At 42.5% G+C, this 20,420-nt stretch overlaps 1 protein-coding gene across 3 annotated transcripts in view; it reads right to left on the minus strand.

Annotated features, from left to right (window-relative positions):
• The window catches only part of LOC146785721 (prolactin-releasing peptide receptor-like), a 655,448-nt gene that overhangs the window by 568,938 nt on the left and 66,090 nt on the right, over nt 1-20,420 (minus strand). For all 3 annotated transcript variants that reach the window (XM_085634949.1, XM_085634950.1, XM_085634951.1), the window contains one exon: nt 17,473-19,005. In XM_085634949.1, coding sequence (XP_085491075.1) covers nt 17,473-17,894 — 422 coding nt within the window. In that variant the 5' untranslated portion in view covers nt 17,895-19,005. The remainder of the gene's footprint in view (nt 1-17,472; nt 19,006-20,420) is intronic.

A 20,420-nucleotide genomic window follows, 5' to 3' on the forward strand; every position in this document is an offset into this window, starting at 1 on the left:
CTTACAAATCACCTTGTTCCGAAAGACCAATTTTTGCATTCCTCGATTTGGTACAATAAACATCTTAAAATTAATAACAGAATTATTTTTTGGAAAGATTGGTATGATAAAGGGCTCCGCCGGGTTCATCAACTTTATCAGGATAATGTTTGTATAGACTTCGCAGTTGCTCAAGCAAGATTTTCCTTACCTATCTCATGTGCATCTAAATACGCATCCTTAATTTCATTGATTCAGTCAGCCTACAATCGTTTGGCACCTATTGTTACCTTGTCATCTTTCCCTCCTACTGTCCTTTCCGTCTTGTCCCGCTCTCTGTCCGCATCTCAAATTTATAAACATTTATCTTCTTCTCCAACTATTCGAGATAAGACGGAGATAGAACTCTTATGGGAGACTAATCTTCAACTGCCTGTGGAGGTGTAGCCTCTTCATCAAGTACACGAAGATCAGAAGTAGTTCATTGGGGTTTTATTAGGTACAAGCAAATGAAGAAACCTCATCCAACAGCATTAAGAGTAACAGCTTCTCTCCTATTTGAATATCCTCTGCACATCATTCAGTGTTCTAAACATCTCTAGGCAACCTTACCATATTCTAAGTTCTATATTCTAGGCTTAATAAGAACACACTAATACTAAGAATACCTCATCATCTCCCCCCGAATAAACACATTAAAGAATACAAAGTAATAAAAGATACAGAAAAACTAAGGTACACAATCATGTAGACGAAGAGGAATCTTTTTTACACGTTTAGGTCTATCACAAACAACATCTTTCGGTAAAACAGAGTTAGACACAATTTCTTCATCAAATTTACTTGTGATATGTCCTTCTTTACAGATGTTGGAAGGCAAAACAGCAATCCTGCTAAGATTCCAGATTTTGTGATCACTGGTTTTAACGGCGTTATCAAATAATTTAATAATTTGAAAAGGTTTACTAAATTTAGAATTACAACTAGATTTCCTTGGAGATTTTATCTTTACCCAATCACCTACATGTACAATCATTTTCTTAACAGCTTTTCTCACATCAAAGTGAGATTTACGTTCAAGCATTTTCTTCTTTTCCTTTTCTTTCCAGTCAGGTATGGGATCAGTGTTGTTACCTGCCAAAAATCTTTTGTCACTAACCCAGCACGGAAGAAAAGAAACATTTTCTATTCTCCCTTTAAACAAACGAAAGGGACTGACACCTGTGGAAGAGTGAGGTGAAAACCTATATTCCCTTACTTTTTTTTTTATTGCAAGTTCCCAAGAGTCACCACAAGACCGAGCTTGCTGAATTGTTTCTTTAATTACTTTTATGAACCTCTCCACAACACCATTACATTGTGGATGATAGAGCGCAGCTCTCTTGTGTGTAATTCCCCTCTCTTTTAGGAACAATTGCATGCTATTAGATATGAATTGTACTCCATTATCTGACAGGATTGTCTTTGGATACCCTTCATGTTCAAATAGTTCACTTAAAAATTTAATTACAATACCAGATTCAATAGAATTAACAATTTTGAATTCTGGCCATCTAGAATACAAGTCAATGCATACTATAATGTATTGATCTTGTGATTTTAATTTTATTGGTCCTAAGATATCAATGGAGATGTCAGACCAAGGTCCAGCAGCCTGCTGCCTAATAACCATAGGTTGAGTCCTGCATTTTAATGATTTGTCAAAGTTGCAACAATCAACACAATCACGTACTGCCCTTTCTACATGTGTGTCCATAGCAGGCCACCAGTATGCTTCTCTTAGCCTTTCCTTTGTTTTTGCAATTCCCATGTGTGAAGAGTGTGCATTACTCACCAGTTTATCTCTTAAAGGGTTAGGAGGTACTAGTTTACTGCCACGTAAGAGAAGGTTATCCAAACCAGCCATTTCATCTTTTACATGAAAGAAACCTCTCACTTTTTCATCACACACATTTTTGTGACACCAACCATTGTTGACCATATGAATTACTTTTTCTAAAATGGAATCTTTAGTAAGATTTTCTCTCCATTCATCTTCTGTGATCATCCCCTCACTAACTAAACCTACATTGATTTCTTCATCAAAACTCTCTCCACCAAAAAGGTCAGTATCATTGACCTCTTCATCGTTCTTATCTCCCAATCTCGAAAGGCAGTCTGCAAGGATATTGTTTGAGCCTGGAACATGGAAAATTTCAAACTCAAACTCTTGTAGAGCCACAACCCATTTTCTAATTCTGTGTGAAACAAAATCTATACCCTTATTGGAGTAAACTTCCTTAAGGGGTTTATGATCTGTGAAAACCTTAAACTTCTTCCCCCACAAAAATTTCTTTAATTTCCGTATAGCCCAAAAAACTGCTAAAGCCTCTTTCTCAATTACAGAGTACTGTAATTCTGCCCCTCTTAATGGTCTGGAAATGAAAAGTATAGTGTTATCTTTTCCATTTACCTTTTGTTTCAATACAGCTCCAATGCCGGTTGCACTGGCATCAGTTAAGAGAAACGACATTTTAGAAGGATCAAAACGGTCTAAACTATGAGCATTATGTAAATCATTTTTTATACAACTGAATTCTTCTTCACATTTTTTACACCATAAGAATTCATTACCTTTCTTCATAAGGGTACGGAGTGAAACAGTTTTTTCAGCAAAATTTGGTACAAATTTATGGTAAAATTCAGCCATGCCAAAGAATTTTACCAGCTCGTCTTTGTTAGAAGGGGATCTTAGATTTAAGATGGAGTTCACTAGAGAAGGTTTTGGTTTGATACCATCTTGTGAGACCAAATGTCCTAGATATTCTATTTCCTTTACATTAAAGTTACATTTGTCTCCACGAAGTGTTAAACCAGCTGATTGCAATTTCTGTAAAACATCTGTTACCCTAGTATCATGTTCCAAGACATCTTTACCATATATTAATATGTCATCTTGATATATTTTTACACCTTTGACATTATGCAAAACACTTTCCATCACCCTTTGGAACACAGAAGCTGCAGATATCAATCCAAAGGGCATCCTTACAAAATTGAATGTGCCAAAGGGTGTGACAAACGCTGTAAGATCTTGAGAAAGTTTATGGAGTTTGACTTGGTGATATGCAAACGTTAGGTCCAGCGAAGTAAAATGCTTAGCTTCATTGAGAGAACACAGCATTTCACGAATATTGGGTAAGGGATAGTGATCGACAACAACAGCTTTGTTTAGTTCTCTTAGATCAATGCAGAGACGGGCCTCTCCATTGGCCTTGCGGGCCATCACCACCGGAGAAACCCATTCAGTTGCTTCTACCTCCTGTATGATTCCCTTCACAATCAGTTTGTCTAGTTCATTTTTCATTTGTTCTCCAACGAGCAAAGGAACATTTCTGACTTTTGCTACTTTCGGAATAGCATCCTTTTTCAGAACAATTTGATGAACATATTTTTTTAAACAACCTAAATCATTTCCAAAAAGAATAGGGAATTTTTTGATCCATTCACTTGATTTGTTTTTAACTAAGGATACCTGAGGAATTTCTTTCAAACACACAGAGGGATTTTCATTTGGATCAAGAAAAACATTTATTCCTTTTGATGTATCCAGCTGATAAGAGAGTCTCCTGTCATAGAAACATAAACCTTCCCAGGAATAATTCTTCCTTTCAAGTCTATGGTCCCTACGAAATATCCTAGAAGATCAATGGTAGTCCCTCCATACCCTTTGGGTCTCACATCCGGTTTATACAGAGTGACTTTATCTTTGAGTTTGTTTTCATAAAAGGACTTTGGAATCAGTGTAATTTTCGCTCCTGAATCAAATAGCATCTTTACTGGGGCATCATTTACTAAAACTTCTTCACACGGCCCCTCGGAGTGTTTTTCATGTACTTGTGAAACAACAATTTCATCTAGATCCTCTTCAAATAGATCTACCTCTACTTCTCTTATTTTCTTTTTAGGTTTGCTGGTTTTACAGCATTTAGAAAGATGTCCTCTTTTCCTACAAACTTTACAAATTGTTTTCCAACCCGGACAATCCTTATAATTAGCCAAATGTCCGTTGTCGCCGCATCTATAACATTTTCCTTCAAATTTTTTCTCATTGACCGATTTTTGGGGTACAGATGTTTGAGAAGTTTTGGATTTGACTACTTTCTCATCATGTTTTACGATCTTTACCTCAGTACAGTTTGATTTTTCACCTGTCTTTTTTTTTTTAGAACGTCAACACAAGCTTTACTGTGTTCATTGCTCTTTGCAATGACAATGACTTCATCCAAGTAAGGATTGTTTTTTTGCCACAACGCATCTCTTGTTTTTTCTTGTACACAACCTAACATGAATTGATCCCTTAGACATTCATCCAGTGTGTTACCGAAATTGCATGTAGATGCGAGTTTCCGAAGAACAGTAATGTATTGTTGTACCGATTCTTCTGGTCTTTGCATGCGCCTACCAAAATGGTATCTCTCCAGTACAGTGCTTATTTTAGGAAGATAGTGAAGATCTAATTTCTTTATACAGATCTCATATTCATTTAAAGAATTACTTTCTTGATCTGACAGTTCTGGAAGATGTTCAAAAACCTCCTTTCCTTCCGAACCTAGACAATGCATGAGTAAGGAAGATTTCCTTTCTGCACTTAAGGAAGTGCCACAAACTCTAGCATAGTGACTGAAAACCTTCTTCCACTTCTGCCATGGAATTGGAGGATCTTCTGGTGACGTCAAGAAAAATGGAGGAGTTGTGACGTTTTGCATATTGGATGCGAAGGATTTAAAGATTATATATTTTGTAAATAATCTTGTGGTCTTCTATATCTTAAATACAAAATTCTGTAATTTAGATAAATTTTATATTGTGTTGATGAATTTCTCAAAATACATGAATAAATATATATATCCACAATCACTATTGTTATAATGCGGAGTTTCCTTGTCAATGTAAATTTTGTTGCGCAATGAGGTTACACTCATCTCTAACAAAAGGTAGCGAGAATAATTATGTAGGCCCAAAGCGTCAGGCAAAAGCCCCACAGATCAGGCAATGCATGTGAGACAACTCTTCCAGGAATATAATTACACCATAATGGTGAGTGAACTCTTCCTGGAACGTGATTACATCATAATGGTTTCAGGCCTTTTCCTTGTGCGTGGTAGTAACTAGGCCAAAGGCGTCAGGCACAGGCCTTTAAGGTCAGGCAAGACGCGTATGCGGAGTGTCATTGAATAGAGGCCTTGAATTACCTATGCCGCTAGCATCTGTATGGCAACCTTACCATATTCTAAGTTCTATATTCTAGGCTTACTAAGAACACACTAATACTAAGAATACCTCACTGCCCCTCTCTATTCCCATTTGGAATAGGTCTGGATTAAAATTAGGAAGTCTTCCAGGGCTGCGAACACTACTCAAACTTTATTTTATATCTACAACATACTCTTACGGATTCCTCTCTCACTACATAAAATAAATCCTACTCTCTCTCCCCCTCACGTTGGGCCTGTAATGCATCCCCAGCAGATTTACAACACATGTTACTTACATGTCCCCTTGTTCATAACTTTTGGAAACAAATTAATAATATTTTTCCCACACAAATCTCCTTCACTTTTGTTAATATATTTTGGGTAGTGTATCTTCTGCATGGGAATCGCACTAAAATAATTGTCATTTTATAGACCTACTCCTTGCAGTTGCTTTCCAACAGATTATCAGGGCATGGAAGAATACCACCAATATTTCACATCAAGACTGGTGGTATGGGGTTTGCTATAACCACAGGCTAGATAGAGCATACAGCCACCCCATTTACCTTGCAATAAAACGTACATACCTATGGTCACCGATTACTCTTTCTAGATATATCTGCAAATACAGCACAAATCCATAATCCCAGAGATGAAGAAGTACCTAAACCCCCATAATTTCTCTTTAGTTATCTATATAATAATACTATTTCCCTTTTATCCGTTTTTCTCTCACTATGCAATTTAGTATATATTAATAATTATGTAAGTGGTTATGGTAATAATGATATTACATGAATGTCATTTCCTATCCTCTTCCCTCCCTTCCCATATCACCTTAACAGATTATACAGTTAGGATTCTGTTTCCTATTTCTGTATTTTATTGTGATGTTTTATATTATATCAATAAACTTCCTTGTTTTTTAAACTGTAAATTAATCAGTGTGCAACTCTCTAGTAGCTTGGCACAGAGCAGTCAGACTTAACTTAGAGGCAATTTGTAAAGTATTTGTGCAACACTTAACACAGTAATAAACTGAAATAACCACACAAAAGAAATCCCACATCAAGTAAAAACAATAGAGTTATTTATAAAAAAACAACAAGACCAAAATGCCAAAAATCCAATCAGTAGAATTGGAGATATGCAATTGTAAAGGTTTCAGTGAAAATAGCACCAAAAAGCACAAATTGAAAAGTGTGGTAATCTGATCGCGATGAACCGGAACAAAGTCACAAGGTCAGGCCGAACACCATAAAGAGCGGGCCGGCTATAGGTACCCACTTTGGTCCACTGAGCACAATGCCTTAAAACATGCCTTAAAACATGGTACACAGTCTGTGAGGCCTTACTTTGCAAGATTGTGTAGTCCGGCGTCAGTTCCAATGAAGCTGTGCGGTGGGCCTTGGCGGGGCTTTGTGGACCATCTGAACCAAGATTGGCAGAGCGCCTTCAAGCCCACTTCCAAAAGTCCAGGACTGGTGTGGCACTACTTGGAAGGGCAGGCTTCACGGATGGCAGAGTCCAGGTCCTTGGTTCAAGGTTGTTTGGAAGTCTGTTATTTCCCTAAGGCTTCTGATCAGAAGGCCAGACCACTAGCCCTTGGTGTTACTCTGGGGTCCTGGATATAGAGTTGCAGGCTCTGTCCTTCTAAGCCAGGCAAGAGAGCAGCACGCAGCAGGTCAGTACAGTGGGCAGCAGTCCTTCAGAGCAGCAGTTCAGCAGTGGCAGTCCTTTCTGCAACACAGCAGGCCTTCTTCCTGGCAGAATATGCACATGTCCAGAAGTGTGCTGAAGAGTTTGTGTCTGAGGTTCAATATTCATACACAGTTGTGCCTTTGAAGTGGGGAGAAACTTCTAATGGCATGCCTTTGAAGTGCACACGTGCCTTGCCTTCCTTGCCCTGCCTCCAGACTAACTATGGGGGTATGCCGCCTTTTGCGTGGAGGCAAGACACAGCCGAGTGTAAGTGTGGCTATGCCCAGCTGCTCCCCTCCCACCCTCCTAGTTATGTCCCATCCATACACACCTAAGCTCCCTATTGTCAGCGTCTGTCCAGGGTGAATACACAAAATCCAACTGTCAACTACACCGAGTCATGTGACCCAGAGAAAGGCTGCAGGCACCAAATGGCTAAGGCAAGAAAATGCCAAATTTCCAAAAGTGGCATTTTCAAAATTGTAATTTGAAATCCTACCTTACCATAAGGTAGGATTTTTCATTACAAGTTCAAAGATACAAATATGAACTGATGACCTGCTCCCATTAGGAAATGACTGCTTATTAAATGTAATAATGTAACTCCAATGTTATCCTAATGGAGAGGTAGGCCTTGCAGTATTGATAAACAAATGTAAGGTTTTATGACTCCCATGACATGTGAAATATAAGAGTTCATGCCCTACTTTTTAAGAACACTGCAGCCTGCCATCTGGGCTGCCCAGGGCCTTCGCTAGGGGTGACTTATACGTATTAAAAAGGAAGGTTTGAGCCGGGCAAATGGTTTATTTTGCTAGGAAGAAATAGCAGTTTAAAACTGCACAAACAGGCTGCAATGACAGGCTTGAGACATGTTTAAAGTGCTACTTAAGTGCATGGCACAATTAGTGCTGTAGTCCCACAAGTAACATTTAAGTTATAAGCCCTGGGCACAGGTAGTCCCACTTTCATAGGGACTTAAAATATTAGAATTAGGTATGAGCCAATTCTACTGTGCTTTAAGGAGAGAGTACAAGCACTTCAGCACTGGTTAGCAGTGGTAAAGTGTACAAAGTCCTAAAAGCCAAGAAAAACTCGTTCAGTACAGTTAAGTGAATATGTCAGTGAGCACATTCACATTCTGAACTAAACAAAACACAGAAATTCACCAGTTATAGTTAGCAAAGCTAACTATAACTTGTGCCCCGCAATACATTACTTTTAACTCATATATTACATCACTTATGACATGTTCTATGACATCACTGACATATTAAATGACATCATTGATGACATCACCGCTAACATAATTGAAGACATTATCCAATGAGTGTGCTAGTTTGCTTTATAGTTTACATAGTGGTGGGGAACTACCATATTACTTTTCTACCTAATTCTATAAAGCCTGTGTCCAGTTAATGGATGTATTTACAAAATTCATGTGCTTCTAATGCATTATAGGTGTGTAAAGGTACTGATCATGTTATAAATCTATGAACTGAAGATTAACTCTGTGTGTAGATGACAGTTGACGATTTGTGTCCAGTATGTTCCACACAAGTTTTTTGGTCCTGCAGAAAAGTTTCGAACATGGCAAAGATTTGATGCATCAGATACTAAGTATGGTAAGAATCCTTGAATAGTTTGGCAGAATCGTCTTAGCATGACAGTTACTACATAACATAGAAGACTGTGTGCACCAGGTACTAACCTATGCACATGTGCTTCTTTTGCTTCAGAATCTCTAGCACCTGCAGACTTTGGTTATTTTAAGTGAACAGTGTCTTTGACAAATGGTGCATAGAGTGTACACAGTTAAGGAGGATAGAGGTCAAGTCACTGATCCTTGCTTTTAGAGCCACTAGAGACTTGGGACCTTCATTCCTCCGGAAGAGGCTGCACCTTTACCATCAAAATAGGGTCTTGAGATCCAACTATCTGAGACTCCTAAAAGTTCCACGCTTCCGTAAAGCCTGACTGGGCAGCAGATCTTTCGTGGTACGATCCACAAAACACTGGGACTCCCTCCTGCTTCACTTGCGCCTGTTGAAATCAGAAATGGAATTTCGGCGAGCATTAGCATTTAAAACTCGGCCCTTGAAGCAGACAAAACTCCCGGCTTATCACTCGTGCGAGTTCTCCGCTAGCGCCGGGACACCTCAGTAGAGGTTGCTGTGCGCTCTTTAAATCTTTATTCATTCATACAGTTCTTAGTAGATATTTTTAATTCTCTGTAGTGTAAACTCTCCCCGTGGACTAAATACAGTTTACAGTACCCACTTATTTTTTACTCATATCAACTGCATTTCTCAATGTAGGTTCAGTGACTGAGGGGTTTGGTACAGATGAAAGCTGTCCGTAGTAGGGCATTCATTTTGGAACAGTCACTGAGTATCTTGAGGAACTTGACTTTATCTGAACAGTCGTATACATTTTTTACGCACTGTGAAATAAGGATTTTCCATATATCTGTGGTTAATTGTTAAGGTGGACTAGGCTACTCGTGAAGTGTATGTTATAGGGTCAATGTGGACCACAGCACATGCTTGCTACACCTAAGGGAGACGTATCTGTGATGGTATTAATGATACTTCATGTTATTCTGAGGTATTTGTACTTACTTTCAGGCTTCTAATACAATACTAGTTTATAGAGTAATCAGTAATGTGTACAAAAGAAGCTTAGATGAGGTCATGAATGATGTCATAGAACATGTCAAATAATGTAATATGCTAAGTTGTAAGAAGTGCATTGCGGGCATGCAAGTTATAGCCCGCTTTCTGTGTTTTTTTTAGTTCAAACATTGATGTGGTTACTCACATTCATTTAATTATAACCTTTTTTTTCAGTGAATTTCTAGTTTTATTTTTCATGAAAAGTACTATTTTATTACCATACGTAAAACCAATGCAGCAAACCCCCCCACAGGCAGCCAAACCCATGCTGAGCATGGCCTTCGGCCGTGCACAGCAGGGATTTGGCAATAGAACTTGGCCTGCAGCCAAGCCCTGTGGTCAGCTCACCCAGAGGCAGCCTACCCCCTGCAGGAAGTCAACCCCATGCTGTGCACGGCCTTTCGCCGCATGTGGTGTGGGGTTGACCACAGAGCCTAGCTTGCAGCCAGGCCGGTGTCCAACTCCCTGCAGGCAGCCACCGGAGGCAGTCAACACCACAAACCACACGGCCTTCGGTCGTGCATGGCGTGGGGTTTGTCGCATGGCCTGTCTTGCAGGCAGGCCCTGCTTCCAACTCCTCATAGGCAGACAAACCCAGCTGTGCACAGATTTTAGCCATGCACAGCAGGGGGATTGTCCATGGCTTGGTCTGCCACCAAGCCCTGAGGCTAAATCCCCAGCAGACTGCCAATGCCACACTGTACACAGCCTTTGGCATGCGCAGTGGCCTCCGCGCCCAGGAGACCCAATCCCCTGGGGCCAAATCATATATATTAAGGAAAGGAGGGTGTGCAGGCCCCGTCTCAACTCTTAATTGGTCTCGGTGACCCCATACCCCAGGGCCAGTTTCAATATAAAGGGGAGGGGGCCTGAGTGACCCCACTACCCGAGCCTTAATAGGGCCTGAGGACCATATTCCCAAGGGCCAAATCCAATAAAAAGGGGAAGGGGGCCACGTGGTCCCCTTCCCAGAGACTCATTATGCCATGGGGTTCCCATTCCCTGGAGCCAAATATAAATAAAAAGGGGAGGGAGCTCACAGCCACCCTCCCTGAGCCTTCTCAGGCCCCGGGACCCCATCCACCGGGCTGTGTTTGTTTAAAGGGGAGGGGGTGGACCATGGAACCTCCCTCCCCATACATATTTTGCTCTGAGGACCCCATCCCCTGAATTCAGCCTTTTTTCTTTTAAAGAGAGGGGCCACATGGCCCACATCCTTGAGCATGTTTTTCCTTAGGAACCCCATCTCCCAGGGCCCAATACACTTATGGGGCAGTGTAACCCCCCTCCCAGTCTGTAATAGACTATGAGAGGCCATCCCCGAGGGCTGCATTTCTTTTAAAATTGGAGGAGGACCTCACCTCCCCCTGACCTTCTCTGGCCCTGGGGACCCCATCCCCGGGAATTCCATCATTTGAAAGTGGGAACCCCATTGCCCAGCCAGTGCACCCAAAAACAGAGAAACATCCTTTACAACCCAGTCATTACATCGCACTACCTTTACAACTCAGTCATTGCAACGCAACATCCTTTATATCGCATGACATTACAACGCAGCCATTACATTGCATGTCACTACAACGCATGTCACTACAACGCATGTCACTACAACGCATGTCACAACAATGCATGTCACTACAACGCATAGTTTTTACCCCTACTCTATCTAACACTTACCCTACTGTTGCACTCACTGGAGTGGGAATAGTAGTTTTTATCCCTACACTAGCCAACACTTACCTTATATGTAATGTAATGTAATGGTGGCGTTGTGATGGTATGCGTTGTAATGCTATAATGCGATGTAATGGAATGCGTTGTAAATGTAGTTTCTAAAAATGCGTTGTGATGGCATGCGATGTAAAATCATATGTTGTAATGGATGTTGCGATGTAAAAACGGTGTTGTAAAGGCATGCGTTGTAAATGTATACGTTGTAACGTCATGCATTACAAAAAAACAACAAGGACCACATAGGGAGCCCCAGGCTCGCAGAGATCCAGCTGGCTCCCCACATGCTGCAGGAGCCAGCATTGCTCTCTTTCTCTGCCGCCTCAGCTCAGAGAAGACATTGTGGTTGCTCCAGTTTGACAGGAGATTAAAAAATGCTCCTGCCAGATGCGGGCAGGAAAAACACTGTGTTCCGGGGGTGGGCTCCTTGGACCATAAGTGAACTGGCCCCAGGGGATGGGATCCCCAGGGCTAATAGAGGTTCAGGGAGGCCAGGGAGCTAATAAAGACTAAGGCTAATAAAGGCTCAAGCGTAAACTGCCCCAAAAGGCAAAAAAAGGGCTCAACGCTGGGGGTGGAAAAGCCTCAGCAGCTAAAGGGTTAAAATTTCAACATGCATGTCCAGCGGCTCCCATGATGCTGCTGAATCCTGTTTCTGCTAGGTGTTTGTGAACAGAGCAGAGTTTGTAGCCTGTGGTCCTGTTACTGCTCACCACTAGAAGGTCTTCTACTGTTGGGATCTCCTACTTATTCTCTCTTTATGCTTCTCCTTTTCTTTTAATAGAGACAGCTTTCATCAACCCATCTTTCTATCACCACTCACTCACTAGTCTTTTGACCTCTCCACGTTTCCCACTCCTTAGCCACTCTCTCTTTGATCACAAAAAAGCATATGGTATCCGGCAGTTTCTTCAGGTGATGAAACCATGAGCGGCAGATGTTATGATGGGAGTACCTGACTGCGTGTATCTGGTATCCTAGCCTTTTATTTTGGCCAAGCATCACACTAATCTAGCATCTGTAAAAAGTCCCTGTCACAGTTTACCAGAAGGGGGTGGTGGTGGCATCATGCCATGTTTTAAAGATCCATAGTGTGACCTTTTATTTATCTTGGTCACTAAAGTAGAGACCTGCTAGCCCACTCATGTAAAGTTCTGCTTCTGTGCCCTTATACAGTCCCTTGCATTTACATCTCAAGTGTGTTTTAAGCGTGTGGTTGTGTGTGGCCTGTGTTGTATATACATCATGTGTGTGAACTCGTCAGTGTAAAGGAGGCTATGGGGATTCGTTTTGGATGGTCCTGGTCTGGCCTTCAACTAGACGGAGGGTGACAGATGTGCTCCCAGACAGTGAAAGTGTATGCTGAATTTACTGTAGCTGTGGGATGGAGAAATACACACAGCAGCAAGGGGAGAGGACACATGGCTACTTTAGATATTAAATGAGGCCAGTTCATGGATGATAGAGTGAGAGATTGACCTGCTTTCCTGGTTATGAAAGTTGATGAATTCTTTAGCTGAGGCTTGCCCTATTCCCTTTCCCTGAATACACCTTCAGTTGTGCTGAAACATCACATCTTAGTGACTATGTTGTGGGTGCTTAAGGAACAAGATAACCATGCTGTGAGAAGCATCACAAAGTCTAAACAAAGACTGTCTGGAGATCAACATAAAAAGAATACTTGAAAGAAGAACACCCAAACACGTTCTACAGTTTAAGACAGTGGATCTGCATCTGCTGTGTGCCATTTGTGTCTAAAGGTGTGACCCTTAACCCTACTCTTGATTTGAGTTACAAATCCTCTATGACAAAAGAAGGGAGTGCTTTGCAGAGTTCTCAAGGGGTGCTGTGCAACCAGGACTGATATCTGCCTGGCAGTCAGTCTCCGAGAGGTGAGGGGGACATCACATGAAGTCGAGATCTCCTTTAGGAGAAGCTGTGTACCTGTACTAAAGAACCTAGGTGCCCGAATGCCCACTGAGAGAGAAGGAAGCAAGATACTACGTGTTCCTGGTGGCTGTGGAGAGCTTGGAAGAAGCAGACTGCTGGAGCAAGATCTGTGGGAATCAATCTGCATGCCTCTCCCCCAAACATCTCCTTAAAGTTTCAAGCAGGAACAGCAACTCTGATGATGGGATCGCTAAGGCTCAGTGGGAGCTATGATAGGGTGTTCTGTTTGGCCAATGCAGGGGTCCATCTACCAGATTCCTGGGGAAATTGCATCTACTGCATCTGTGACCGACTAGTGTGGGACTACATCTACTAAATACCTTATCTGCCCATGTAGGGCAACATCTGCTGAATTTATGACCGGCCTGTGCATGGCTGCACCTATTGAAATTATTAGCGTGTCTGGGGCTGCATCGTTCACATTCCTGATGAGACCATGCAGAGCTACACCTACCCGAGTGTCAAAGGCCATGTCATGGGGCACCTGTTGACCAGTCTGTTCCAACTGCAAATGCTGACAATGAGGACACCAAAGGATGGCACTTACCACCAGCCCGGTTTCAACAGCAGCATCCAGGAAGTGTTGTGATCAGGCGAAAGTAAGGAAAATGCTGGCTTGCTGCATCACCAAGCGCGTCCAGGAACCTGCACCCTGCTCAGAGGAACTTAAAAACGTATTGCTGATACATCACTGCTTTGAGTGAGCGGGCCCAGCTTTTTATGAACAAGGTGGCCTGAAAGCGACCCTGAGAGGATTCATCCATTAGAGGGTAAGATACTTGAAACTAAGTGCACATGTTCATTGGGGTAATTGAAATGCACATGTACTAGATTGACATTGCTATTCTTTATTGCTAAAGATAGAAATGGAACTCAGAACAAGGAAAGAAACTGGGGAGAGTGGGGACAGAGAGCTAGCAAGGTGGGTGGAGCACAGTGCTTATTTTGTAAAATGTTAAGTGCCCAGGCCCTTCTCGGAAGGCCACTTCAGCCTGCACCACCCATACTCTGCCAGCACTGCCAATGGCAGTACCAACATAACACCTATCACACTCCTGCAAGCGTGCCAATTCAGAGTATTTCAGGCCACACAAAGATATATGATACGTGAGAGGCTGGAATCATTCATTTTCAGTGTATATTGACTTAATAAACATGGTTGTTGTGCTAATCTCAAAATTAAAAAGACAGCGGCACCATGTGGTGGACTGTCACAAGAGCTGGTGGTGACAATTAAGTGCTGGTGCTGAGCACCAGAAACCACCGGCAAAAATTAAGCCCTGGTAGTGCACCTGCCAACATGGTGCACAGTGACACTGTCTGGTTTTGATTATAGTATTGTATAGTAAGGAGTGCCATTTTGTGTTTAAAGTACTTTCTTTCTTGAAAAGATAAGTACTGGGTCAGTCATTCACCTTATTAGTTCTCTTGATTAATTGTTGAGCCCTGAGCTTTAGCACCTCCACACTATCTGCCTCAGACGGCTGTGGCTTGCTACCTGCGAGTCAAGCGCATAAAGGGTTGTGTTTTGCCCCAACGTCTGAGCCCTGTAGCCTCTTCCTTTCCCGTGGTTCCAAAGATGATCTAACACTAGAGCAGTTCCTTAAGCTTGCCACCAGAGCACCCAAGGGCCACTACACATGGTGAGGCTTAGCAAAAGGTTATACAATGTCAAAGCATAACTTTTTCAGATCCCCACCATTATTTTTATCACCAGCTCCATCACCACCACTACCAACATTACTACCACAATTACCAATAAAATTAGCATTACTACCGTTATGACCACCACCACTGGAATTAACACAATTATCTTTATCAGCATTACTATTACCACAACGATTACCAACACCATCATTACCGCCACAGCCACCACTCCATCACTACCATTACCACGATTATCTTCACCTCCAACACGGCTGTTATCACCACCATCATTATTAATACAACTACTATCATTACCACCACCACCATTACCATCTCCCTCTTAACAGGATCTCTGCATGCATGTGTTCCCATGAATGGCTTCTTGCCATTCTTCTCCTTTTATTCCTTTTAGTTTATGTTCATCCAACACAATTAAGTTGCCTTACCAATCAACCTCTACTGTCAGTTTAGTAAGAGAGAAACAATTTTGCACTTTTCTTGCCACTTTGTGGCACATTGAGACAAATAACACTAGAAGTGTGAGGATGATCAGTTTTCTGCAGCTCTTTTCCCAAGCACACAAGAAACAGTCAACTTTCTAGCTTTCATGTAATAAGCAAACGGATAAAACTTCTTGGAAGCATTCAACCAGCACACGAACCACAAGGCATCACTCTCCAGGCTGAACGTTGTTGGACTATTGAACAGCTCCTGTAAAACTTTAAATGAAATCCTGATCATGTCACTATTTTGATTATCCACCGCGGCCTCTGTTTTACTGTATTATAGGCAGACATGATTGTATTGTGATACTTGAAACTACTTTGAATCCAACCTGAAGCAATTGGTGACAAATGTAGATTGCTGATGAAACAAGGCGCTTGTTCTAGGCTCACATCATGAAGCTCTCTAGCTGTATCCTCGTAGATTGCTATTGAAACAAGGTGCTTGTTCTAGGCTCACATCATGAAGCTCTCTAGCTGTATCCTCGTAGATTGCTATTGAAACAAGGCGCTTGTTCTAGGCTCACATCATGAAGCTCTCTAGCTGTATTCTCATGGTTGTAGATGCCACTTATATTCTTTCAGTCAAAAGCAAACACTGTGTTCTTCATTGAAACACATTCTGCACTCTAAAGACCTAATTACAAGACACCTTTTAATTCTGAAATGGTCAGTACCAGCAGGGGCTTGCACCATTGGAATTATGAGATCTGTGGAAAAATGCATGTCTTTTTACTTTCACCTGGACATTTTGACTGGCGTAAGCAGCTGAAATGTCCAGGTGAGAATCCTGGGGGAGGTAGGAATTACCAGGAGAATCAGAGCAGGATTTACTCGTTCACATGGCATCTCACCGTCCCTGTCAGAATACCTGCTATTCCCTCACCCCAGGACCCCTGATAATGTTAACTGGGGTGCAAGCTTACCGGATGCAGGTATAGGGCATTCTGCATTTTGTCTTTAGCAGGATGGAAATGAAATTACAGCAGCCACTACTTGAGCCAAGCGTTGCTTTTGTTTAATATTCCTTCTTAGGGCCTAAATCCATCCAGCAAAGCATCACTAAAAAAACAAAGAAGCTACCCTAGATCCCAGTTGGATTAACTAATTGACTTCCTCAAACACTACACTAGTTTCATTGTTGGAATCTTCGGATGACAATCACAGCCCTCATTGTAAAACATTAAGTTGACATCTCTTCTCTGGATTCATCAGCTGTGGGAAAGTATTTGGTAAACCCAGGGATTAAGAGAAATCACAAGCAGCAAATAGGAGTCAGGGATTAACCCTTTCGCTGCGGCGGGAATTCCGCCGCAGCGCTGGGGGGTGCGGGGGGGCAGCGCGGTAGCGCTGTGCTCATGACGGAGCCACTCCGTCATGAGCCACGGTTGAGCTGTGCTCATGACGGAGCGGTTCCGTCATGACTCCGCCCAGTTGCGTCGTCCCCCCGCACAGGCGGGGAAACAGCGCCGCGTGGGCGGAGCGGCCGCCAACGGTCGTGGCATGACGGAACCGCTCCGTCATGAGCACACGGCAACCGTGGCTCATGACGGAGCGGTTCCGTCATGAGCGGGGAAGGGGTTAAGTGGTTATAGAAAAAGCAAGAAGTAGAAACCAATAACTTTAATCGTTTATGACCTTTCATAGTTGGTACACATTAACCAAGCAATAACCTATGCTATGAACTACAATTTAAGAAACTTCTAATTCAGGGACATAAGAAATAAAGTTGTATCTCTGATCAAATAAACATCCAACAACATAACCTAAATATAAAATTGGAATGCTTTACCAGAAGGTTGACTTTAACTCTGGAATTTACTCTGGAATCCATGGATTTGGGCGGAAGTAGAATTACCTAGAAAACATTGGCATAGGTGCCAGCGTCTTAAATGAGAGAGCTAACCTCATCCACCCAAGGATCTCCAGCGGCATAGATAACACTTACGACATTACATCATTTCTAGTGATTGTACAGGACTGGAGGCAGGTGACGTCTGCCTTCATAAACAATAACCTTCAGGCTTATATTTCTTGAAAGGTAGTTACCTGTCCACAGCGATGGCAGTCAGGATGAATACTGAAACATAAACGGTCACCGGTTGCATAAGGAACACAAAATAGCAGGTGAACTTGCCGAAGATCCAGCCACGGGGGTTGAAGGCATAAGCCAGGGTGAAGGGCACGCAGGTGGCACACATCAGCATGTCCGAGAAAGCCAAGTTGCCGATGAAGAAGTTGGTGATGTTATGCATCTTCTTGGTCTTGCAGATGACGTAGAGGAGCAAGTAGTTGCCAAAGATGCCGACCAGCACCACCAGGGCATAGCATGGGATGATGAGGGCCTTGAATGACTGCAGGAGCTCCACGCCTGTGAACTGGGAGCTTGAGTTGGAGCTGTTCTTCAGGCTGATCTGAAAGGTGGTGATGTTGAGCGGCAGGATGTCCCAACTCCCAGTGGGTTCCATCATTTGTGTTCAAGAATGCAGGGAGCAGACACCACCCAGAGTTTTTGTTAACTTGCAAGTTTGAACATCCCTTGGTGTGATTTCATTTTTTTAATCCACAGCTAAATGGACTGCTTACTTTTGTACATACTTGTGTAACTTCTAGAAGGCACAGTGTCTAATGATTTTTGTGCGAGTTTGAGCCTTCCTAGTCTGAGGTTGCCAATTCAAATCAATCAAATGTGGATGGCTCTCCATTAACACATTTCATGTGACTTGTGTCTATACCTTCAAGCACATGGGTGCTTGTATCACTAAAAACTTCCATCTACTAAATTTCTCATCAACATTGCTGAGATCACCAAAGCTCTATTTCCATATCAATTGCATTCCAGATTCGGGTGTAGGACCATTGGTTGGGACAGAGGTCAAAGTTGAAGGCAACCATGAAGATTGGTTGCCATTCTGGTGGTTGGGAGTGGGATTTCACCCCTCAACTTCCCTGGTGCACTGTATCTCTAAAGCCTACACTGATGTCACCATTTGCAAACCAGAGTATGCAGACATTCAATGTGGTTTGTCAGCACCTGTCACATCCAGTTGCCTTGTGTGTTATCGCATGGAGTGGGTCTGTCAGCTACAGGCGATTACATTTTTTAAACTTGTGGCAGGGTACAAGTCATGGTATGGTTAGTCTGCAGCTCAGAAGAGAATTTGTGTCTTACACTGATTAGCTGTCTTTTGCAGCAGCTAAAAACACGGAGTACACCAGATACAAAAAATGATGCAAGACTTTTGGAATAAGTAAATAAGCTGGCCAAAGTGTTCAGCAAAAAAAGCCGCCGAATTTCATACTATAGAGGGCAGCATTTTTCCGAGTTGCTTGTAAATGTGCATGAATGGATTTGAAAGTGTGCAGAATTCCCTTAGATTTAGGCACTGTTTGTATTTCACACTCTTTACTGTTTCAGCAGGTGCGCGTGTCAATCAGCTTTTTTTGCCCCTCACCTCTGTTTTATTCTCTAGATCATTATTTTGGCCCCGCGTGCAAGAGAGGTTTTGTTCAGCCTTCTTTTTCAGAGGTGATGAGAACGCCTGGATTGGGCAGGTAGATGGGCAATCCATGCATGGACATCTGGAAATGTAATAGAAAAAGACAATGTATGAAAAAACAGATCATTCTCTCAAAAACAGTCAAGAAGCCTTAACCACACAGAAAGACAACATGTTTTGGTGGTATTAAAGCATGTCTACGTGCATATCCAAAAGCCAGAACTGACCCATGGAAGCAGAATGGATAGGCATTTTTCTGAATCTTAAAATCTCTAGGCGTGGAAGAAAAAAAGATTAAAATTGGTAACTTATTCACCTCACTATGTTCACTATCTACTCTCTTGGTTGGTAGTACTCTCTGCATGCTATTGATTTGTGGGTAGCATTAATATTCAGGGTCCAGTCCACTACTATTTCTTGTGTTTACATACTATACTATTATGCTGTCGGTCGAAAAGCCTCTGACTGACATCTCAGCTTTTAATTCTGACCGCTTAATACCAATGTAGGCGGTCGGAATTGAAACCGGACGGTCATTCTGGCTGGATTACGAAGGGGTCAAGTAGCCCGTTGGCCAGTCTGATGCCCCAACGTCATCCCTAAGGACGACGTTTCCACCGTCGGGATTATGATGTCGAGTACCGACAGGCTTTCCATGTTGGGCTTTCCGACATGGAAAGCCTGTCGGAAAGTGGCTTTGGGGGCCCTACTGGATCCCATTCCTCCAGAGCCTCCCTGTCAATCCCTGCACCATGAGGCAGGCACCTTGAGGTGTCTGCCACACCTTAAGGAATTAACAGAATCTCCCATTTCTCCATGGGAGCTTGTGCTACAGCTAGTTTACGGCCACAGCACAAGCTACTATAGAGAAATGGGAGTATGCGACTGCACCATGTGTGTCGCATTATAATAGCGGTGTTGGGACCGCTGACCGGAGGTCGGTTGGTCCCGAGACCACAGCGACATCCGCCCGATGTAATCAGGCCCAAATGTGATCTTGTAAAGTGTAAGCTCAAGTGCCTCAGTTTTGGCATGTAAACATAGAAGTCCTCTCTTTGTTTCTCCCAATAAAGCACACTCCTAGCTGGCTTTATGCCAGTCTCAGAAACTTTTGTATGCTATTTCTTTTCACAACATGGTGGAACACACACTCAGAGTACATTTATACAATCATACTATCCTCACTCTCTTGTGCCGCCTTCTCTCAATCACATTGATGAACAAACTCATTTCTTCCACTCCAATCCACCCAAGTGCACCTCAACTCTCCCCAAGTGCAGGAGTCTAATTTTTTTTTGTTTTACAATTTTATATAGCGCAAACTTGACCCGAATATATCGGAGTGCTTTACATGAGGAACAGTTGCATTACAAATGGACCCGGACACGTTCATTTCTAGGCACGGGGAGATTAAGTGATTTGCCCAGAATCACAAGATGTTGGAGTCTCCCTCCAGACTCCAACCTGGTTTCCCAGCTTCAAAGTTGGGCGCTCTAG

This window comes from Triturus cristatus, chromosome 11 (genome assembly GCF_964204655.1).
Source record: "Triturus cristatus chromosome 11, aTriCri1.1, whole genome shotgun sequence".
NCBI lineage: Eukaryota > Metazoa > Chordata > Amphibia > Caudata > Salamandridae > Triturus > Triturus cristatus.